The sequence below is a fragment of the Camelina sativa genome, chromosome 12, assembly GCF_030686135.1.
Source record: "Camelina sativa cultivar CO46 ecotype springtype chromosome 12, ASM3068613v1".
NCBI classification, from domain to species: Eukaryota; Viridiplantae; Streptophyta; class Magnoliopsida; order Brassicales; family Brassicaceae; genus Camelina; species Camelina sativa.
In genome coordinates this window covers 28,537,941-28,561,815 of record NC_141891.1, presented here as the reverse complement: position 1 = coordinate 28,561,815, position 23,875 = coordinate 28,537,941, and the positions used below count along the sequence as shown (strand labels likewise).

At 37.6% G+C, this 23,875-nt stretch overlaps 6 protein-coding genes across 6 annotated transcripts; 4 read left to right on the top strand and 2 right to left on the bottom strand.

Moving 5' to 3' along the window:
• Nucleotides 1-751: 751 nt before the first annotated feature.
• Nucleotides 752-1,336, bottom strand: LOC147931000 (uncharacterized). The gene has a single exon (XM_087477126.1). The coding sequence runs from the start codon at nucleotides 1,334-1,336 to the stop codon at nucleotides 752-754; it is 585 nt and encodes a 194-aa protein (XP_087333252.1).
• Nucleotides 1,337-7,329: 5,993 nt separating this feature from the next.
• LOC104732545 (fimbrin-5) lies at nucleotides 7,330-11,606 on the top strand. The gene is made up of 14 exons (XM_010452107.3): nucleotides 7,330-7,480; nucleotides 7,697-7,824; nucleotides 7,932-8,341; nucleotides 8,426-8,597; nucleotides 8,699-8,737; nucleotides 8,877-8,945; nucleotides 9,035-9,151; nucleotides 9,364-9,575; nucleotides 9,812-9,967; nucleotides 10,039-10,238; nucleotides 10,427-10,584; nucleotides 10,672-10,768; nucleotides 10,901-10,992; nucleotides 11,073-11,606. The coding sequence occupies exons 2-14, from the start codon at nucleotides 7,738-7,740 to the stop codon at nucleotides 11,325-11,327; spliced, it is 2,064 nt and encodes a 687-aa protein (XP_010450409.2). The 5' UTR covers nucleotides 7,330-7,480; nucleotides 7,697-7,737; the 3' UTR covers nucleotides 11,328-11,606.
• Nucleotides 11,607-12,050: 444 nt separating this feature from the next.
• Nucleotides 12,051-12,485, bottom strand: LOC147930999 (uncharacterized). Its single transcript, XM_087477125.1, has one exon. It carries the CDS (start codon nucleotides 12,483-12,485, stop codon nucleotides 12,051-12,053), a length of 435 nt encoding a protein of 144 aa, XP_087333251.1.
• Nucleotides 12,486-15,481: 2,996 nt separating this feature from the next.
• Nucleotides 15,482-18,740, top strand: LOC104733795 (uncharacterized). Its single transcript, XM_010453343.2, has 2 exons — nucleotides 15,482-18,005; nucleotides 18,535-18,740. The coding sequence occupies exons 1-2, from the start codon at nucleotides 15,482-15,484 to the stop codon at nucleotides 18,738-18,740; spliced, it is 2,730 nt and encodes a 909-aa protein (XP_010451645.2).
• Nucleotides 18,741-18,820: 80 nt separating this feature from the next.
• Nucleotides 18,821-19,819, top strand: LOC147930998 (uncharacterized). The gene is made up of 3 exons (XM_087478519.1): nucleotides 18,821-19,203; nucleotides 19,361-19,456; nucleotides 19,634-19,819. The coding sequence occupies exons 1-3, from the start codon at nucleotides 18,880-18,882 to the stop codon at nucleotides 19,664-19,666; spliced, it is 453 nt and encodes a 150-aa protein (XP_087334645.1). The 5' UTR covers nucleotides 18,821-18,879; the 3' UTR covers nucleotides 19,667-19,819.
• Nucleotides 19,820-20,207: 388 nt separating this feature from the next.
• Nucleotides 20,208-23,802, top strand: LOC104732544 (uncharacterized). The gene is made up of 10 exons (XM_010452106.3): nucleotides 20,208-20,899; nucleotides 21,102-21,311; nucleotides 21,588-21,668; nucleotides 21,753-21,839; nucleotides 21,930-22,025; nucleotides 22,130-22,183; nucleotides 22,278-23,104; nucleotides 23,201-23,249; nucleotides 23,343-23,382; nucleotides 23,460-23,802. Exons 1-10 carry the CDS (start codon nucleotides 20,624-20,626, stop codon nucleotides 23,618-23,620), a joined length of 1,881 nt encoding a protein of 626 aa, XP_010450408.1. The 5' UTR covers nucleotides 20,208-20,623; the 3' UTR covers nucleotides 23,621-23,802.
• The last annotated feature ends 73 nt before the right edge of the window (nucleotides 23,803-23,875 follow it).

Sequence of the window (23,875 nt, the reverse complement as noted above, 5' to 3'; positions counted from 1 at the left end):
CTTGTGACTTTTACTGGTGAGGGTCTTACAACAAGTTTCCCTTGAGCACATGCTACACAAGTTGCATTTTTAGGGAAAACTTTTCTTTCTCCAAGGTTGTGCCCTTTCGAACTCATTATCAATTTACGCATCATGTTCATTCCCGGATGGCCAAGCCGGTCATGCCATAAAGTGAATTGTTCATTAAACATTCTGTGCTTTGCTAAGTTAGCTTCAATCATATTTATCTTAGCATGGTATAAACCAGTTGCTAGTGCAGGTATAGTCTCTAGGATCTTCTTTTGTCCTTTCACATTTTCTGTAATGTAGAGGAACTCTTTAGATCCTTCACCCTTGGTTTCCACATGGTAACCATTCAATCTTATATCTTTAAAGCTCAATAAGTTTCTCTTAGAGCTGGGTGAGTATAAGGCATCACTTATCTCAATATGTGTACCCATCGGTAACAAAATGTGAGCCTGGCCGTAGCCTTCTATTAATTTTGCTATACCAGCTATTGTACTAACATTAGCATTTCTCATTTTAAGATTTATGAAATATCTTTTGTCTCTTAATATGGTGTGGCTGGTGCCACTATCCACTATTAGTTCACTCAAGTCCTCGGCCATATCTATCAAGAGGACAAGACTTTGTATTTTAGGAGACAAGTTTTATAAAATAAAATCCATTGAAATTAAATCAAAGCAATTATCCATTACATAGAAATTAAATCAAAGAAAGCATAGAAATTAAACCAAAACCAAAACGAAATTTAATCAGCATCTTGAAAGCAATCGGAAGTCTCAAAATCTAGTAAGTCATCCTTCTCATGATCGAAGTCTCCTTCGTCATCGAGGTGCACAAAGTTAGCTTCTGGATTCTTTTTCTTTTGAATTTCTAGGTATGCATCAACGAGGTGTTTGGGAGTCCTGCAGTTCTTATACCAGTGGTTTGTCATACCACATCGATGGCAGGCCGATTTGGCCTTGGTGTGTGGTTTAAAAGACCCACGGCCTAAACCACCACGTCCGCGACCACCTCGGCCAGCATAGCCTCCTCGGCCACCACGTCCTCTGCCACCACGGCCGCGTCTAGCTTGGCCATAGTGTCTTTCTCTGTGGACGTAGTTGGCCTCTAGGGGCTCCTTAGGCTCTTTAGCCTCTACTGCAGGTTTCTTTCCCAAATCAACCTTATTTGCCTCTGGTAATGGGGCTGAACCAGGAGGTCTCATAGCACTGTTCATCATCAACAACTCATCATTCTGCTCAGCGAGCAGTAATGCTTCAATGAGTGCCCCATAGTCGGCGAGTTTCTCATGCCGGTATTGTTGCTGAAGAACTCTATTGTTAGGACTCATAGTAGACAATGTCTTTTCTATAAGCTCCTGTTCAGTCACCTCTCTTCCACATAACCTAAGGATTGAGACAATCCTAAAGAGCTCAGAGTTATACTCTTCCACGGATTTGTAATCCTGGATCCTTAGGTTCTTCCAGTCAAACTCTGCCTTTGGAAGGAGCACCGTCTTTTGGTGCCCATAACGGCGTTTAAGCTGTGTCCAAAGGGCTAGAGGTTCTCTTAGAAAGAGATACTGGCTTTTGAGGGACTCAGCAATGTGATGATGTAAGTGCTGGAGGCACTTACTCTTTCTCTTGCTATTGCACTCAGCATCGTTGATGCAATCTAGCAAACCGTTCGACTCAAGATTGATCTCGGTGTCATTTGCCCATTGCAAGTAGTTCTTTCCAGCAGCTTGCAGAATTGGTTAGTCTAGGCTCTTGAGGTTTGCCATCTGCATAAAGATAGACAACCGATTGTTAGCATGCGATATTTAAGATCGAACCATGCAATGAATATTCAGGACATGCGGTATTTAAGACCGAACCATGCCTTAGGCCATGCGGTATTTGAGACCGACCATGCCATGCCTTATATGTATATTTTCGTTGGTTTAATTCCTTATGCATGCAAGACAACAAAATCAAATGCATGCAACAATCCTAAATAGTATTTCCTATTCCTTAAGATTTACTAAATTTATGTTTTAGGAAATATTCTAGCTTTCAGGATAATTACTAAATTAATTAGGAACTTATCCTAACCAATATACTAATTCCGATTTTAAAGTTTTATTTAATAGAAACTTATCAAAAGTTTTAATTTAATCGGATATTCACTTAGGATTTTAATGTAAATTTTACTTAATCTTTAGGATAATGATTTAAAGTTTTGGAAATTATCCTAGAAACAACTCTAAGATTTTCGAGCCTATGAATTTAGGATCTAACATGTTTTCTTCTTGAATTTCTCAAGAACAGTTTAAACAATCTTAAAGTTTTAATTCATGCAGCCGAAATTCTAAACAACCTATACATGATCCGATTCTAATTGCTATGCATGAATGATCCAAGTTTTAACTTCCTAGAACAATCTGTTTTAATTTGATCCTTATGAATCTAAATCAGTTCTAGGTTCTTATGCAACAATCAAGCAACAATCAACCAAATTTCAAGCTTGATATTATTTGTGCAATTTAGCAAACAATCTAACAACCTAAGCAATCCGATTTTTAAGTCTTAGGTTTTAGGGAATTTAAGATTTGTTAGATTGTGTACTTGGATGTTTTAGGGTTCTTTAGCTTTAAGTCCAAATTCGAGTTATAGGGTTTTAAAAAGGTTTTCGGATTTGTTTACCTTAACACCTTTTGGATTCTGACTGGTATGGACCGGGAGCTAAAGACCTCGGTAATTCCTCTCCTCCTTGCTCACGAACTGCTTCCCGCGAACAGCTTCTCTCGATCAGCTCCTCGCGAACAGCTCCTCACGAACTCACCCCCGAAACCGCGAACCAACGAACCTCGATCAGGTTTTGTTAAGAACTTAATCACGAGCTAAGGATGCTCGTGGATCAGTAAGAGATCTTCGAGACAAAGAAGATGAATCTCGAAGAGAAAGAGAAAGAAGAAGAAGGCGGTTTAGGGTTTAGGGAAGAAGAGGGAATCGGCGGCTGCTTTAGGGTTTTAGGGTTAAGAGGCTATCGTGCTGATAACGTGTTGTAAATAGAGGTTTAGGGAAAACTCTTATTCTTCTTATTCATAATCTCAAGGAGGGTTACAACATATATATAGAGTCTCAAGGAGACTAAGTACAAAACCGACTAGGAATAATAACATGGCCGAATGGGCCTTTAACACATATGGCCGATGGGCCTAAGTCTAATGGACCGTACATAGGACTGATAGAGGGCCGGTCAGGTTGAGTCCACCAAGTGTTTTACAACAATACAAAAAATATCTATACTACATAAAATCCTTTAACATTAAAGCAAATATAGGCCGATCGTTGTTATTAACAGTCATAAAAAGGAGATATGAACAATCTATCGAACAATCTATCACAATGATGACTCTATTCATAGAGAGTGCTAATAGTCTCTATTCATAGAAAGTGCCAGAGGACTCTTCATTGCGGTTTCAAGCTCAACAAGCAAAGAGGACACACATCGACATAAACTTTTCAGTCCTAAATGTAGGATTTTACGATTTTATCGCTTATAGGTACAATCCATCCATGTCCGCTGTGAGCATCTAAAATATACCATGATCCATCGATGAAACACACATGAGACTTTATGGAACCAGAAGGGAAACTAAACTCAGAGCTACCTCCTCTGGTGAGTCTTCTTGTAAAATACCATCTTTTCATCAAAGGAGTCACGAGAACTCGTGAATTTATGCACAAAAAATAAAATCATACCAATGGTAATGTAGGGAGAAGGTCTGCATAAGAGGGATCAACAGTTAAAGAAGACGACGAATCCGTCTTCGGAGCTCACACCGTATATGTGTCTTGAGTAGCAGCATAACATTGTAATTGAGTACAAAACAGAGCATGTTTGTGTTCCCCAAATTTTCTTGTAGTCTGGTCAGCAACTTTGTCACTTGAACCGGTCTTTGTAGTCTCTTGGGAAGGCAATAAGGTGATGCGTTTTCCTTCAAATGTGAAGCTGTAAGTGTTGGCAAAGCCATCGTGCATTGTGCGTCGATCATACTGCCATGGACGACCCAACAAAAGATGACAAGCATCTATGGGAACAACATCACACCAAAGTAAATCCTTGTAGTTAGCTCCCAACGAAAACAATACACGGCAACACTTAGAAATACGCATATCTATTTTTAATTGTAACCACCACGCCAAGCGATATTGGGCTGGATGTTGCTTAGTACTTAAGGCGAGTTTATGAACAGCCTCTTCCAAAATTGCATTGGTGTAGCTTCCATAATCAACAATGAGGCGACAAACTTTTCCATGTATTTTGCAAATCGAGTGAAAAATGTTCGTATGCAGCCAAGATTCGTCAGCACTATGTGGCATCAAAAAACTTCGACGTGTAATCAACATCAACACAGTATCAACCAAAACTTCTTCAACTTGCATATCATGTTCATTATCCTCCGGAGCTTCATCATATATCGGGTCATCTCCCGTGAACAGCCCTCATCGCTCTTGATGAGGACAATTAGATTTTTGATGCCCTATTTCTCCACATCCAAAACCCTTAGCAAGGCGGTTACTACGATGGGCAAGTGTTCCTTCGCCTGCATCAAGTGCTTGTGATGGAACATATTGGTGACGAGTCATCTTTGTTGGCTTATTGGTAAAGCCGATAACCTAGCATGTCGTGTTCGTTCGGTATCACATTTAGTTACTTATGTTAATAATAATTCTTTCGCATTGGCTGGTTTGAGCCAATCTTATACTGTGTTGACTTTTTTATAATCTAGTTTTTCTAAAGAATATATTTTTTTTTAAAACCGAAAATACTAAAAATAGAGGTTATTCTATTTATTACTCTTGGTATATAGGTTATTCAAGTTCTTCTCTCAAGTATTCAAATGTAAAATGAAGTGCTAATCTCCTTTCAAAAGGTAATAGGAACTTTAAAGGCAATATATATTTTTTTTATTGAAATGAATGTAAAATGAAGTGGAAATGAAAACTAACCTATGGTGTGTAGCGATATTTATATATAGCCTTAAAGTTTCTATGTTATTTAGATATGTTATTTAATATAGTATAAGACAAAAGGTTCTCTATTTATTAAATTTCTTACTCAGTCTCTTTTAATAAATATTATCTAACAAGTAATTATTTAAAAAAGAACGAACATAAGACAAAAAATTTTTGATGGATACGAGACTAGACGGAAAGAGACTGGATGAAATAAGAAGAGATTAGATAGGATGAGACGGGATGAGAGGGGATGAGTTGGGAAATGAGAGGATGGGACGGAACTGAGAAATGAAAAGATGGGACGGAATCTTAAATGAGAGAATGGGAAGGGAATTTATTTTTAATTTAAATGACAATTAACGCACATATGCTATAGCAACCGTGTTAATATAATTTTAATCATTTTATGAATTCAAAATTTATATGAAAATATTTTATATCGTGCTGTAGCACGGGTTACTACATCTATACTAGTATTTTTGCAGCAACTTTTTGCTCAAAAATACTTTTTGGAAACTAAGGGGGGTGTATTCAACTTGACATTTTAAGTGATTTGTGTAAAAGCTACAAATCCTATGTTATTCAATCATAGATTTTAAAAAGTCTCCTGAAATTCACTATTATTGAACTGATGATTTAAAAATCTACTTTAAAATCCACTGTTATTCAAAACAGATTGTGAATTTGGATTTTAATAAGTTTTAGAGATTCTGGAGGATTTGAGAGGATTTGTTTAGTTAAAAATACAGAAATCCAAATCTCATGGTTTTAGGTGGGATTTGAAAGAATTTTACTATAAATCATATCAACTTCCCTAAAATCTATCAAAATTTCAAATTTCCTAAATCCCATCAAATCCTCCAAAATTATTGTTTCAATACACCCCCTAATAGAATTAAATGAAATTTCACTAAACTTGCATCTAATCTTTTTTTAAAGAAAATGTTAATGAAATCAGAGATTTAAATCGTAAAATAATTCTAACGGAATTAATATGTAAAATGAATTGAAAACCATTGATTTCACTTACCTTAAAAATCCTAAATTCAGAATCAAAGTAGAAACAAATTAAATCATTTAATGAGGTATATCGGATCATAATTTATCATTCCATATTCCAACAAATTATTAAGGAAAAATATTATCAATGCTTTCAAAACCTACTATAAAGCTAAGAATATGAAATATTACCTATCAAAGTTTGAACTAACTGCTAACCCAAAAATCTATTAACTGCTAACATTTATCACATTCCTCTACATATAAGTATATAACTATAAATAGATCAAAGTCCTTTCATCTCATCTCATATCTTACCAAAGCAAAATCGCTTTGTTTTAACATTTCATCTCAAGTTTTTTTAAAAATCTTCTTATAATTATCATAGTTATCATTTGTTTTTTTTTAAAAAAGATTTACAGTTAAAACCTCTCATATTTTCAAGATATCAATATATGAATTAAATTTATATAATTTGTAACTCATTTATTTGCTTTCTATTTTTTATAATTTATATGATTTATACAATTTGGAAGAAAAAACAAATTAGTTTTTGTTGAATTCTTTTTACTTTCTTTTTTTGGCAATTTTTTTTCCTTTTGTTTTAAAGGTATCTTCGATTGAAACTTATATTTATGAAATTTTGAATATGAGAAATATTCAAACTTTTTTAAGAATTCTAAGTATTATAAATATTTAAATTTATAAGAAGCAATCTTATAAAATGTTAATGGTTACAATCTTAATAAATATCATACTAACTCAATCTAATATTTATAATACAAAATAATAAATATTAAAAATTAAGATGATATAGTGAGAGTTAAATATATCAGGATGGGATTATATGGCGGGACGGGTTTGGTCGATATTTATATAATTGTTAAAATATCATTAGTTCGGTGTTACGAAACTAAAACATCATTTCATTATTTTGTTAACACTATCGATGCTAAAGAAATAAACATATCTAATTAAGTTCATTAAATTAATAATCTGTAAAAAATAAATTATATTACGGTATTATATGGTTTAAAATTTAAACCATAAAATTAACAATTATTATACAATTATAATATATTTAACAAACAAAAATAACCTATAATTGAAATATTTTAATTACAAATAACTTATCCCGCGGGATTAATAGTTTAATATAGTATAAGACAAAAGGTTCTCTATTTATTATAATTTTTTATTAAATAACAAAAAAAAGGAACACTCAACTTCTATTTCAATAATGATTAAAAATTAAATTAACAAAATAAATACGAAATAGAAACCCTCACCTCACATCTCTCTCTATCTATGTCTCGTTGTCATATATCATTTCCATATCGTCGCAGGTCGTGCGCTCGGGAAACTTACAATTCCATTAATTTCGAAACAGATCTCTTTGAGCTCTTCAAAGATCAAAACTTTATCCAGAGAGAGAGAGAGAGACACGATATGAACACGAATCACATTCAATCTCTCAATCTTCTCTAAAGGTCAATCATCATCATCATCCTCCTCTCTCTATATTTGATTTTGATCATCATCGTCTCTTCTTCCCATTACATCGGATCGATGCATCATCAACGCCATAATTATCTCAAAAATCGTTGCTTTACCAATTCAAATGCTGTTTTTGGTCTTCTGGGTTAAAAAGTTTGGTCTTTTATGGTTCCTGTTTGATTAAAAGGACATGTGTATCTATGTTGCAGGGATTTGTTTTTTTGGCTCTCTTGATTTCGCGGAAAAAAAAATGTCTAGTTACGTTGGTGTTCTTGTCTCTGATCCATGGTTACAGAGCCAGTTTACACAAGTCGAATTGCGTACCCTTAAATCCAAGGTACTCTTAGATCGCGCTTCTCTTTTGATTCTTTCAGGATTAACACCACCTTTTATTTTCTGTGTGCATTGAAATTGAAACTCTTCTTTTCTTTGGGTGCATTTTAGTTTGTTTCGAACAAAACTCAATTAGAGCGTTTCACTGTTGGAGATTTACCTCCTGTTTTCTCAAAGTTGAAAGCTTTTAACGGTACCATTGATGAGGATGAGATCAAATCTGTATTGGACAAGTCTTATTCCAATGCTGATGAAGAAGTCGATTTCGAGACCTTTCTCCGGGCCTATTTAAGCGTGCAAGCCCGAGGTGTCGAGAAAACAGGAGGATCTAAAGGTTCTTCTTCATTCCTCAAAACCAGTACTACAACGGTTCATCATGCCATCAATGAATCTGAGAAGGCTTCCTATGTTTCCCATGTCAATAATTACTTGAGAGATGATCCTTTCTTGAAGAGCTATCTTCCTATCGATCCTGCAACCAATGCTTTCTTTGACCTTGTTAAAGATGGTGTTCTTTTGTGGTATGTGTTCCTTTCATCTTCCTTGATTTTTGCTTTTCCTTTTGAAATTTCTTAGTAGTCAGTCATCTTGGTCACTTTTTGCAGTAAGCTTATAAATGTTGCTGTTCCTGGGACCATAGACGAACGAGCTATCAACACAAAGAAAACCCTTAACCCATGGGAGAGGAATGAGAACCTTACTCTAGGTCTCAATTCTGCCAAAGCAATTGGCTGCACCGTGGTCAACATTGGCACACAGGACATAGCTGAAGGAAGAGTGAGTAAATTACAAGGATGATATAAATCTTTTGTTCCTGTGCTTGGCTTCATCTTCCAATTTTGATTGATCTTTTTTCTTCTTCTTTTTTTGTTATGAAGCCATATCTCGTACTTGGGTTGATATCTCAGATTATAAAGGTACTCACCATTTCTAGGTGTCATATTACTTTAATAGTTCATAGGAAATCATATGATGGTTACATTTTGTTCAGTGTTGACTTGTTTATAAAACTTTCTAACTCCTGACATTTTTGTTGTTCTTGGGGTATAATATCAGATCCAATTGTTGGCTGATCTCAATTTTAAGAAAACTCCTTCGCTTTTCCAATTGGTGGACGACACTCAGGTAAATATATATTTGACGTATTTTTGACGCTTCCACGTGGATTTATTGTTATGAGACTGAAACTACATAAAATCTTCATGACGTTGCAGGATGCAGAGGAGCTCATGGGATTGGCTCCTGAAAAAGTTCTGCTTAAATGGATGAATTTTCATCTGAAGAAAGCTGGTTATGAAAAGCAGGTTACAAATTTTTCTACGGATGTGAAGGTAACTTGTCCCTGCTACCCTTTGTCCTCAATAACATATATTCCCTTTATTATTTACAGCATTGCTCATGAGTTACAATTTTATAAAAGTCTTGACTGTGATGTATTTATTCCTTGTTCAAGGCACATGTCCATGATTTATTTATAAACTAAGAATGTTATGAAGTGCATTTTCATGTTTATCATGATCTCAGCTTTCTTTTCTGTTTTCAGGACGGTGAGGCATATGCATACCTGCTTAATGCCCTTGCTCCAGAACACAGTACACATGTGGCATTAGATACTAAAGACCCCACAGAAAGAGCAAAAAAGGTTCTTGAGCAGGCTGAGAAGCTGGATTGTAAACGTTATCTATCTCCTAAGGATATAGTGGACGGCTCAGCAAACCTTAATCTTGCTTTTGTGGCACAAATATTTCAGAACAGGTCAGTAAGCAAACTTGACAGGTTGCTTTAAATAATTTGAGTGTATCTTTCCAGTGTTTTATTTATTTTATTATTAATTAGCTCAAAATTCCATTGGTGTTGCGTGATAAAATTGTGGTACTATTTGAATTTGATTATGCCTCTGATATTGATTTGACGGGGTTCCAAACGAGTCAGAAAAAGCTGATAGTGATTTTTCTTTTGCTTCATTACTAGTGCTATTTTCTTTGTTGCAGGAATGGATTGACTGTTGACAGTTCAAAGACGTCATTTGCTGAGATGATGACAGATGATGTGGAAACTTCACGAGAAGAAAGATGTTTCCGCCTATGGATTAATAGTCTTGGCACTGCCACTTACGTCAATAATGTTTTTGAGGATCTGAGGAATGGGTGAGCTATGGATTTCTGTTTGAGGACGTTTTATTTTCTATCTGCTCGTATCTAAACCTCATCTCCTTCAGGTGGGTTCTTCTTGAAGTTCTCGACAAAGTTTCACCTGGCTCGGTCAACTGGAAACACGCAAATAAACCTCCCATAAAAATGCCATTCAAAAAGGTTGAGAACTGCAATGAAGTTGTAAAGATCGGGAAGGAACTGCGCTTCTCCCTTGTCAATGTAGCTGGTAATGACATTGTGCAAGGAAATAAGAAACTACTTCTCGGTGAGTTCTCATGAAAAGCTTACCAATAAGATAATGCATGTCCATCTATCAGACTCGTCAGCTTAAAATATATTTTTTGCATTGGTAACTATTAGCATTTTTCGTACCGTTGCTTCTCATCTATAGTCTGTTAGTTTCAGTTGATTCGAATTGGTAGAATGACATGTATTTTATTGTTCCATCTGCAGCACTCTTGTGGCAACTGATGAGATATACAATGCTCCAACTTCTGAAGAACTTGAGATCTCACTCGCAAGGTAAAGAAATTACAGATGCAGATATTCTAAACTGGGCGAATAGGAAAGTGAAGAAAGGGGGCCGAACTAGTCAGGCTGAGAGCTTCAGGGTAAGTGTCAACTAAGTAAGGATGTGATTCATGGAGAGCCATCTTCAGAAACCTAAAAGTTTGATGGTTGCTTTTCTCTGATATTAGGACAAGAACCTGTCAAGTGGAATGTTCTTTCTGGAACTTCTTAGTGCGGTAGAGCCGAGAGTTGTCAACTGGAGCCTCGTTACCAATGGAGAAACAGGTAATATGATGTTTCAACTTCATTGCCTATTGGTTCTGGGTGCTTTTTATTCTCAGGTATTAAGTCATCTATTAATTGTCAGTACTGTTCTGAAGAGTGAGTTTCTTTTTGTTGTAATTGACACTTAAACAGAGGAAGATAAGAAGTTGAATGCCACATACATCATCAGTGTTGCACGAAAGCTCGGATGCTCCATATTCCTGTTGCCTGAGGATATCATAGAGGTATATATACATACTGAAACAGGCTTGAATGCTTTACAGGTTTTTTTTCTGAGTCAGTTTACTTGTGTGTGTGAATACAGGTGAACCAGAAGATGATGCTTATTTTGGCGGCCAGCATCATGTACTGGAGCCTCCAGCAACAATCAGACACAGAGTCTAATGTCTCAGAAGATGCCACTGATGAAGGCGATGCAAGCTCTGTTGCTGGTGAAATCACCAATTTGTCCATTGATGGGGGTTCTGAGTCCAGTCCCACCTCCCAAGATCAAGAATTGCTGACAAAGGCAGACAAGGATGAGGATGAGGTTGATGGTGAGAATAATAAAGATGCATAATGCGTTTGAATGTTAATTTGATCGCTGTTTTTTGGTTTTTGTTGCGTGAAGTTTTGAGCATGGGATTTTTGATTGGCACAAAGGAAACCCAAAAGAAAGAAAGAAGAAAAAGGTTTGATGTATACAAACAAAGAGGCTTTTTGGTACACAATGTAAAACTAATTGTGTACCTAAACCTCATTTTTGAACTGTGAAAGTTCTATTTTATTTTTTGGACATCTTTTTTCATTGTTGAACAATGGTGGGAAATAGTAATGAAGTCATCTACTTTGTTGGCCACTGAGTTAGAGATGAGTTGAAGATGCTTTGGTGGGAAATAGTACAACTGATTTAACTTATTCATTCAAATTTCAAACATATCATCATATCTTAAGTTGATCTATAAGTTATTCCAAAATATGTAGCAATACTTATATATTAATGTGATGCTAGTTTGAAACATGATGGCACATGGTCTATATGCATGAACATTGCATTGTAATTTCTAAGAGCATCTCCAACTCATCTCTATATTTGCCTTTTTATAAAGAAAAATATAGCAATCTCTATTTTAGAGTCAAATTTGCTCCAAGCCACCCCTGTTCTTACATTTAAAATAGATTATAGAGGAAAAAATATAACTCTCCTTTTTTTTTTGACAACAGCATACAGATTGACTCAAACAAGCCAATACGAATAAACATTGTTTACATAGGTAACTAAGTGCGGAACTGTACGAACTCGTCACGCCAAATTATCCGCTTTACCATTCTGAGAGCGAGGGACGTAGACTAAAGAAAATGAGATAAACCCCTCTCTATCCGCCTGTATGTCCTCCAAATAAGGCGTAAAGGCTGGCCACTCGGAAGGTGAAGACACCATCTTCACTAAGTCAGAGCAGTCGGTAAGAAAGACTACAGATTGATTGTCGGCCCCAATCATACAACGCATCACCCATATAAGGGCTTCAACCTCGGCATGAAGAGGGGAGAGACTACAGCGAAGGTTGGCAGCGCCCATAGTAGGAGCAGAACCTAAAGGTGACGTGCAAAACCATCCTCGACCCGCATAACTATCTGTTGCTTTCCAAGAACCATCCACAAAACAAATATAACTGGAGAAAGACCTGGAAACTCCTAATCTCCCAATCCCATTGGGTACAACCAAAGTATTATCCATCGAATCTAAAATTGTACCCTCTGTCTAGGCCAGAGCCCATGCCCGTGCTTCATCCTCTGCTATCCGTAAAATAGCCAGGGGATTTGAATCCAGGTTACTGAAAATTTTGTCATTGCGCGTTTTCCAAATATACCACAAAATCCATGGATATATTTCCTGTGATGTAACATTGGTAAATCGCCAAAAGAGGAAATCCATGTTAGTAAAAATGGACTCTGATGGGAACACACCCAAGGCTGTCGGAAACTGCGACAAAGCCCAAACATGTCTGGCTAGCGGGCATTCAAAGAGTGCATGATTAATTGTCTCCTCCCGAAAACCGCAAAGACCACATGTGGCATCATCACTGATACAGCGTTTCCGTAGATTAGCTGTCACGGCAACACAACCCGAAAGCACTTGCCACATAAAATGACGTAATTTCGGAGGACAGCGGAGTTTCCAAACAGAGGCCTGAAGAGGTATAATGCTTGGCCCAAATACTTGGAACAAACGTATAGCCGTCACATTGGAACGGAGAGTATGATACCTGGATTACCAGACTTAGTAAAATGCCAATCCAACAAATCTGGTTTGTCCGGTTGTCGCAACGGTAAGACAGAAATTATAGCAACATCTCCCGGTACAAAGGTAGTCGTAAGCTGAGCCATGTCCCAGGAGTTAGAACTCCTATCAATAAAGTTTGAAACTCGTAGCAAAGGGTCAAAAGGAAACCATGTGCTCAGTGCTGGTCTCGGGGATTGAGCAGGAATCCATGGGTCTGTCCATACCGAAATGGAAGCACCAGATCCTACCCGTGTAATCAGTCTTTTATTAACCAGAGAGCAAGCAGAGACTATACTCCGCCATCCATAAGACGGCGAGTAAGACTTAATTGGATCCAAAGGATCAGAATGCCGATAATAGCAGCCTTTAAATACCCGTGCAAAAAGAGAATCCGGAACATAAATCAGCCGCCAAAGCTGTTTGGCTAGCAGAGCCGTGTTAAAATCGTCCATGAACCTAAACCCCAAACCCCCTTCATCTCTGCTACAGCACAGCCTATCCCAAGCTATCCAATGGAGACCCCTTGATTGCCCAGAGGAACTCCACCAAAAATTCGAAATGGCACTAGTCAGCTTCCTCGTTATCGTCTTTGGAAGACGGAAACACGACATCACAAAGGTTGGAACCGCCGTCGCTATGGACTTAATCATCACCTCCTTACCCCCTCTCGATAGCAACCGAGCGGGCCACCCACTAGCCCGTGCTTGCAACTTATCCTGGACAAACGAAAAAAAATTTGTCTTAGAGCCACCCAAACTCTCCGGGATACCTAAATAGGAGCTCATCCCACCCAAATTTGTTATTCCCAAAACTCCTTTTAGGTCCTCCCTAAGATTAACATCCACTGTGTGTCCAAATTGAACAGACGATTTTTGAAAATTGATTTGCTGACCCAAAACCCGTTCATACTGCTTAAGGATCCTCAACACCACCTCACACTGCTCCTTTGTAGCCCGACAAAAAAACAAACTATCATCCGCAAATAAAAGGTGAGAGATAGGAGGACTAGCAGTTGAAACCCTTATGCCGGTAAGAAGCTTTGCTTGCTCGGCTTTCCGAAAATGAGCAATAAGAACCTCTGTGCATAAAATAAAAAGATAAGGCGACAAAGGGTCACCCTATCTCAAGCCTCGATGAGGTACAATAGACCCATGAGGATGACCATTAATTAAGACCCTATACTGGACTGATGTCACACACCACATGGTCCAAGATGTCCATTTTTCACAAAAACCAAATTTCCTGAGTAAATTCTCAACAAAAGGCCATTTCACCCTATCGTAAGCCTTACTCATATCCGTCTTGATGGCCATAAATTTACCTTTGCACGAAGGGTTAGTACGAAGCTCATGGAATATTTCCTGTGCAATCAAGATATTGTCCGAAATAAATGCCGACTGCGTTTTAGAGACTAATGACGGGAGAATAGCGCGGAAAAATAGCAATTTCTATCTAAATAAAAATATAAAAATAGACTCGTTCTTTATTTTATATGCACTCTATCTGAATGAATAAGAGCTAAAATTTAACATAAAAATAATATATGTATTTAGTTTTTTAATATGTTTTTACTTAAGAATAAAAAAACTCTGCATTACAATGATTTTTATATATGCTATCCTGAAAATCAGAAGAAAAAAAAGAAACTTAATGGTAATTTAATAATTCCAAAAAATGAAAGAAGAATATAATTCTTCTCAAAGATACCTCTTTTTTTGGCCATTTGTTTAGGATTAATAATTGACTGCATAGTTTCTTTAGTTATGATATTATATTAATTTATTGTATGATTTATTATTTTAGAATTAGTAACTTAGATTTAGAAGTAGTATTTTTTATAATTATTTTTAAAAATTTTATAATAATATTTTGGGCAATTGTCATAAATACCACTAAAATAGGTTTTTGATCCAAAAATACCATAATTTAGTTTTTTCCCAAAAATACTACTAAAATATATTTTTTCCAAAAATACTACATAATTGAACTAAAGTTCTAATACTAAAAACTAATTTCTAAATTCTAAATACTAAACCTTACCCCTAAAAACTATACCCTAAAACTAAATTTGTCAACCCAAACCTAAAAAAAAAAATTCTACATCCTTAAAAATTAAATTTTGTGTTTGTGGTAATTTTCGAAAAAAAAACTTTTGTGCTATTTTTGGAAAAAAAAAACTAAAATGTGGTATTGTTGGAAAAACAAAATATAGTGGTATTTAAAGGAATTTTTCTAATATTTTTAACTTTTAATTTGTTTAAAGTAAATATTTATATTACACATCGTAAAAGCTCAAATCAATGAAATTGACACATCTCACAATCACGTGAATTATTAACTTTAATAAACATAGCTTAACTGCGGAGGGGATTTTTGTGGAGGGGATTTTTGACAAGGATCTGAATCGCACACATATTTGTCTTATTCCAAAGGTTGCTAAGCCAACTAGGATGGCCGAATTGCGTCCGATTAGCCTTTGTAACGTGGGGTATAAAATTATTTCAAAAATTCTGTGTCAGCGGCTTAAGAAGGTTTTACCTGGTCTTATTTCTGAGACCCAATCGGCTTTTGTTCCTGGTCGGTTGATATCGGATAATATCCTTATTGCTCAAGAAATATTTCACGCCTTACGCACCAATCCGTCTTGTAAAGGAAAGTTTATGGCAATAAAAACGGACATGAGTAAGGCATACGATAGGGTTGAGTGGGACTTTGTGGCGGCTTTATTACACAAAATGGGGTTTGCAGAGATGTGGGTGTCATGGATAATGTTTTGTGTCACTTCGGTTGAGTATAGGGTTCTTCTTAATGGCCAGCCAAATGGCTTGATTATTCCACAGAGGGGGCTCCGGCAGGGTGACCCTTTATCTCCTTATTTGTTCATTTTATGTACAGAAGTTTTAATTGCAAATATTTGGAAGGCAGAAAGGGACAAGCTCATTACAGGGATAAAGGTGGCAAATAAATGCCCACCTATTACACATTTGTTGTTTGCAGATGATAATCTGTTTTTTTGTAAGGCAAATAGAGAGCAATGCCGGGTTATTTTGGATATCCTAAAACAATATGAATCTGCTTCGGGCCAACAAATAAATTTTTCAAAGTCACCGGTCCAGTTTGGCCACAAAATTGATGACACTTTAAAATCGGAATTGCATGATGTCCTTGGGATCACAACTTTGGGAGGAATGGGTTCCTATCTAGGTTTACCAGAAAGTTTGGGTGGGGCAAAAACCAAAGTCTTTTCTTTTGTTCGCGAACGGCTTCAGGGTCGAACAAATGGTTGGACGGCAAATTTGCTTTCAAAAGGTGGGAAAGAAGTAATGATTAAATCGGTTGCTACTGCGGTGCCGACTTTCGTGATGTCTTGTTTTCGGTTGCCAAAAACAATAACATCAAAACTTACTAGTGTAGTGGCAAATTTTTGGTGGAGCACTAATGGTCAAACAGGGGGCATGCATTGGCTTGCCTGGGAAAAATTATGTGTTAGCAAACAGCTGGGTGGACTCGGTTTTCGAAATGTGGATGATTTTAATTCGGCCCTTTTGGCCAAGCAGCTATGGCGGCTTATTGATGCTCCGGACTCACTGTTTGCCAGGGTCTTCAAAAGTCGGTATTATAGGAATACACATCCGTTGGATCCAATTAGGTCTTACTCCCCATCCTACGGGTGGAGGAGTATCTGTTCCGCTCGCTCTCTGGTTAATAAAGGACTCATTAAACGGGTTGGCTCCGGGGACACCATTTCCATATGGTCTGATCCTTGGGTGCCAGCTCAATTCCCGAGACCAGCTTTAAGTAAGGGCCTGGTAAAGGACCTTTCTCTTCAAATGAATCAATTAATTGATTGTCGGACAAATACTTGGTGTATGGACATGCTCCATGAGCATTTTGATCCATCTGATGTGGCTTTGATCCAGGCTATCCCATTAGGAGGAAACCAGAGGGATGACCCTTATGGTTGGCATTTCACGAAAACAGGACGGTACACTGTTAAATCGGGTTATCACACTGCACGGCTTGATGTAAATCGGACTTTTCTGGCTTGTGGCTCTGGTCCGGAGATTACACCTCTCCTTGCTGGTGTTTGGAGAGCTCACTGTCCTCCTAAAATTCAACACTTTATGTGGCAGATTTTATCTGGTTGTACTTCAGTTTCGGCAAACTTGGGACGACGTGGTATTGCTTGTGATATAGGGTGTGTACGCTGTGGAGCTGATGAGGAAACAGTTAATCATGCCATCTTTACTTGTCCTCCTACCCGTCAGGTTTGGGCTTTAGCCCATGTGCCGGTGGGCCCGATTTCCTTTCCAACGGATTCGGTGTATGCGAATGTGGATCACTTCTTAGGGCAGCAGAATCCTGGGGCTCATGTTGCGGCTTTTCCTTGGCTAATGTGGTATATTTGGAAAGCACGGAATGCACGTGTTTTTGAAAATATTGTGGAGCAACCGGAGGATATTGTTAGGGTTGCAGAAGGTGAAGCTACAGGGTGGCAGCAGGCTCAGGCAGAGGAGGATTTAGATATATATCACCCTATCCCTGTAGGTCTATCTGTCAGGGCGGATACTACTTCCCTTCCAACAGTTTTTTCGGGTCACCGCTGTTTCATAGATGGTTCATGGAAAGCAGAAGACCAATTTGCAGGTGCCGGCTGGTGCTGTACCTCGCTCCAAGCTGTGTCTCCGTTGATGGGCGCTAGGACCTTCCGACGAAGTCTATCTCCTTTACATGCTGAAGCTGAAGCTTTCCTTTGGGTGATGCGCTGCATGATCGGTCATGATTTCAGAGACGTGGCTTTCTATACAGACTGCTCAGATTTGGTGAAGATGATGTCTTCTCCTTCCGACTGGCCAGCATTCTCGACGTATTTGGACGACATCAAGATTGATAGGGAAGAATTTACATCTTTTTCTTTATCTTTTATTTCAAGAAAAGCTAATGTTAGTGCGGATTCTTTGGCACGCCAAGCGCGTACCTCCCCGCATCATATTTTGTTTGTAAACAATTTTCCCCCTAATTGGCTCGTTTGAGCTGATTCTTTTGTTGACAAAAAAAAAAAAAAAAAAAAAAAAAAAAAAGCTAAACTGCGGAGGACCCTAAATCCCGGTGTATAGTTGGGTTTTAAATATCGAAACTCGTCGTTTGGCTAATGAAGACATCCAATTTTTTTTTTTTTAATTTAGTCAACTGAAAACATATCTCACCTTTGTCAGCAAAACAGTAGAACCATTTTCAAATAATTTTTTGTTAAACGAATGGTGGGAAAAAAGACAATTAAGGGACCAGGGGGGGCCATTTGAAAGAAAAAAAAAAAAAGGCCCCGGCGTATCGGCCGGTCGGCCCTTTTAAAACCTTTGTCGGTTTTGGTCGAATGGATTAAACCGTCGTTTGTTTCCTCTCTCTCTGTCGTCTGTTCCTTTAGATTCCCTTCTCTGTACGAGGTCGGTGATTTAATACCTAACTGCGATTTTCTATAACGTCTGGATGGCGAAAACGGCAGTCTTTTGGGACATCGGGACCTGTCTGATTCCCGATGGTTATGATCCTCGTCTTGTCGGTCCGGCTATAGTATCAGCGCTGACGAGGTTAGGCGTGTCTGGTCCTATCACCATCACTGCCATTGGCAACCTAAAACCCTTCAGTACTGACGTCTTGGAATCATTATCTTCCACTGGAATCGCTCTTAGAAACGTCGACAAAGGTTAAGAATCTTGTTATTGAATTAAGAGTTTACATTCAAACATGGCTGTGTTATTGAGTTGCTGCTGCTATCTGTACAGGTTTATTTGGCCTTGTGGCCTACTTGTATTTTTGGATTCACCATAATCCGTCTCCGGCTAATTTGATGTTCGTTTCCAATTTAAAGCTCTCACCTAGTGTTGGAATTGAGACCGCCGTATCTCAGTCTCTTTGCCAGCTAGTTTTGCAAGGATACAGTATTTTTTGGGCATATCCATGTATTCCAGAACCTACAGGCATCTCCGTGGCCGCTTCTGGAAAATGGCTCTGGAAAAGCTTGCTGGAAGCCACAGATGCGGACAATACAGTGCAGGTTCTTCTTCATCAGGACGAGTTTTCCTCTCCCTGGTTTTGCTCTTTATGCTTTGTTCCTTGCCATAGCTTTGACGATTTCACCATGCACCTCAAGAGTGACAACCATATCCGCACTGTAAGCATCGTTTCCTTGGCCTCCACATGTATTGTTATAATACATTTGTCATTGTCTTGTACCACAATTTTCCGTTCTCACTTCTACTTTTGTTTGCATTTCAATTACAATGTATCAAATTTGACACCCCCACCCCTCTAAATCTCTTTCTCTGCAGGAGGAGTTGTCTATTTTGGGACCAATAGTTGAGGCTTCCGCAGAATCTCATCCGAAGAATGCTATTTCCAGTTCCGTGGTGAAGAAGCAACCAAAGGTATGTTTTAACACATCTTTAGTTGAGATTTTCCAATGTTTAGAATTATTAGTGCTTAATAAAAGAGTTTGAACAACAAACACGTACAACAACAACAACAAAAGAAAAAGAAATCTGATTTCTCAGAAACATGAAATTTGATTTGCTGACTTTTTGGTTGATGATAAAACATTGTAGAGAAGAAAGGGCAAGAACAAAGCCAGGACGTGATGATGTGAACAAGAAGAATCAAGAAGAGTACATATGCGCTTATTTCCTTAGATTTTTTTAAGTTCGCTACGTGTTTTTATGATGAACATATTCTTAAATTCATCCAATATACCGTATATCTATTTTTCTATTTATTCCTTTCTTTTCACCAAATATAACTTGTTTTATAAAATGACATCCGAAGAATTCTTATCTTAGACCAACTGAGATAAACTGATTTTTTTTTAGAACCTCAGATATACATGTTTATATAACAATTAATAGAAAATCCACAAATTAAAAAATTAGGGCTAATTCACATACATGTATGTAATTGGGTTGCTTTCTTATCTTGTTTTTTATATGGTTCACTTATCGTATTTACTTGATCAGTTTCTGAAATCGTTTCTCCGGAAATCTCTTCTGATACTTGGACCATTATTTGCCATTGTCACAAGAACACTGTTTTGTTATGCTAATATTGCATTGGCGTGTCTTCATGGATTTATCCAAGAGGTAAAGAAGTTTTAAAGTCTCAACAAAAAGATTGATCTCCCCCTTTGGAAACGAAAGAATTGTTCAAAATGTCGATATTTCTTTCTACAGTTGTTGACAACTCTTTTATTTGGACCCCAGTTTTCCCAAAATTTATCATCACCACAATTGTATCCAATTTACGTCAAGTCAACGCATGTGCCATACGTACGTATCATCAACTCTCGCTCTCTCTCTCGCTCTCTCTCTCTCTCTCTCTCTCTCTCTCTCTCTCTCATCCATTTTTCTTCATCAAGAAGATAAATAAAATTTTGTTCTTTACATACCTAATTCTCTAATCTTTTGTGGTTCTGTCCCAATTCGCGTTGTTCAACACAAATCAAACCACCGTGCTCGCTCGCTCAATCATCGTAATTTCATATCTGTAGAATTTTTGCAGATTGTATTTGATTTGATTATCTGATTGGATCTAATTCAGAATCCATGGCGGTTGGCGATAGTAATAGCTTAGAGTTGTCTCATCGTATGGGAAAAACAATAAAAGTTTCTCTTCTATGGAAAGGAAACAATTACTCTGTTGAGATCGATTCTGGAGCTTCCCTCAAAGATTTAGGTTACGAATTGAGAAAGCTTACAGGCGTTACTGCCGAGACGCTTCGTTTGATTGTTCCGAGGTTGAATGGAAAAGGATCAATTTTGATGTTACCCTTCTCTGATGACCACTCCAGCTTTAGCTTGCAGGAATCAAACATTGTTGAGGTTAGTCTTTTTCTTAATGTTATTTGTCTGATTAGTTGGAGATGTCTGATTAGTCGAATTGTTACATTCATATGCAGCGAGCAGTCAATCTTGTTCATTGTTTTGGTAGATTTTGCTTAAGGTTGTCGACATTTGTTTGGTTTCTTGGATTTCTCTGTATAAATGCTTCTTCTTGCTACTTTGTTGTTTTCATTTTTTTTAGGAGAAGACTATAAGAATGATGGGCGTATCTGAAGAAGAGGTCCAAGGCATTCGAAAAGAGGCAATGCCTGACATGAGGATACTTGGCTTTGAGGAAGAAGAGACAAGGCTTAGGCAAAAGAAGTCGTACGTTTCGAGCGCTTCAATCAAGCTCCCACAAGGGACTTACATCTTTTGTGATTTCCGCACTCTTCAGCTCCCGGGCATAGAGGTATAAGTAATTCTCTTTATTGCCATGTCGTTTTATACTAGTCAAAATGTCAACTTAGCCATCTTTGTCCCTCCTTTAATTTAGCTGAAGGTAGATTGAGGTCATGGTAGACTTTTGTCTGTTCCCTGTTACTATTTTGTCTTTTACTATGTTGTAACCTTACTAGCAGTAATGCCGTATGAAATCAGTGAACTTACTTCCTGATAATTTAGCTGTTAAGTAATTTCGAATTCGACCTCGATATATAGTGACCCCAGATGTTTGTTCCTGCTGCAGTTAAACCCTCCCGCTTCTGCTGCTTTAAAGAGAATGCACATGCTTGCAGCAGACCCTGGTATTATCGCTATTATGAACAAGGTTATATCTAAATTATGAGAAACTTATCATTGCAACCGTCAGCATAACGATAATGTACCAATCAAGTCTGTTTTATATTTGTAGCATCGTTGGAGAGTAGGGATTATGACTGAACTTGCACCAGTTGGTTATGTTGGTGTTAGTCCGCGATGCCTTCTGGGATTTAACAAGGTAGGTCATGTTTTGTTTATTTAGATAAAATCACTTCTTGTCTCTTCTGATTTTGATTTTTACAAATATTTTTTGCATTGGCTGGTGTAGAATCAAGGAGAGGAGATTTCTCTACGCCTCCGGACTGATGATCTCAAGGGATTTAGAAAGTATCAGAGCATAAAAAAGACTCTATTGCATGAGCTTGTAAGTTCATTTCTCTGCAACTTGAATTCTTATCACCAAACAGTACAAACAATTCTGCACTAGTTTCAATTTCAGAGCTAATAATCTTTGAATCAAATTTTCAGGCTCACATGGTATACACGGAGCATGATGAAAACTTTTATGCTCTTGATAGACAGGTAATATATATACAGCAGTGAGTGATGGTATATGTTTCTGTTATCTCAATATTAGTTTTGGTGGAGATTTTACGAATGAGTGTTTGGGTGACAGTTGAACAAAGAAGCTGAAAGCTTAGATTGGACCAAATCAAGAGGTCACACTTTGAATGGAACAAAATTTATCAATGAGGATGATGAGGAAGACTTCTTCTTCGACGAAAATGAAATTTTTTCGCAGAGGCTTGGTGGAAACCAGTCCGATTATCTCGGAAATGCTCGTGAGTCGTCTGTTGCAGCTGCTTATCGCCGTCTCTCCCAAACAAGTGATTCGAAACGCAGCGAAGAACCTGATCCTGATGACTTGGTTGGTGTTCGTGATGAGAATAAACAGCCAGTTCTCCCTAAAGCTCAGTGTGATTCTATGAGTAAGTTTGAGCCTGATCCTGATGATACCACTGAAGCTGATGCAACCAAAACTGAACCAGGTCACTCATGGATCCCATCAAATCCAAGGGATGCATCTGCACCTGAACATTACTCGGGATCAAATGAAATGGGAAGTGATATTGCCCATACTACTGAAGATGATGATGAACCTGATCCGGATGACTTAGAAACACGAGCAAGTATATGGGAAGTTGAAAATATGAAAATATCAAATGACACTGTAATGTTGGGTGGGAGTGGAGATGAAGAGATCCAGGCTCCACCTGATCCAAATATTGCAGAGACGTATCCAGACTATAACCCGGTGGTCACAGAGAAGGAAACAATCATGGAGGTTGATGAGCCTGATCCAGATGATCAAGAGATTCAGAGGATCCAAGACTCTGTTACCATTATCTCTAACCGTCTCAAGAAAGCTATAAGTTCCTTGGTAACTGAAGTTAGCCCCGGTCAAGCAATCAGTGTGCTGCAAATGCTTCTCAAAATAGTGAGGTACCTTTTTCAGCTTTAGAAAACTAACAACCGTATCTGCAGATGTAAGTCTATTGTTATGTGACTGAAGATTCAACTTTTGTTCTTGTGGTCCAGGAACATCATTGAACAACCAAATGAAATGAAATTCAAAAGGCTGCGTAAGGTGAGGACTCCTTAGGCCGCTGATATAGTATTAGTTCCTTTGAGTTATTTTACCGTCTGTCTGATGTGTTCAACTACATGAATGCCATTTCAGGGAAATCCTGCAATTAAGCGCAACATTCTCAACTTTGCAGGTACCTTTTCCTTCTTCTCATAACAGATTTTGTGTGATGTATCTGTGTTAAACAGTCATGGTTGGGATGTTTTGCAGCTGCGGTTGAGATCCTTTCCATTGTTGGCTTTGTCGAAGAGATGGTATCTGAAGGCACAGGAGCACAAGAACCATATCTGGTACTGAAACGAAATGACCCAGGGCTCTTGTGGATTGCTAAGTCAATGATTGAAGAATCACACTCCACAAGTTCCAGCTAATAATACGACATTTTCTCTGTAAACTGTACCATAGAAGTATGATTTGAGACTGAGTATATATATATATAAAGATTGTTGTACTGTTACACTGTATGTAGAAACATTTCTTCTAGATAGGTGTGTGAAACTGTTGATTGTAAAGCAAAACATGATATGAATAAACTAATAGAGAGATGGCACAAGAAGAGATATGAAAGTATGAAACAAATGCATTTCCGACTTGGGACTGGAAACTTTCATAGTGTTTATTAATGT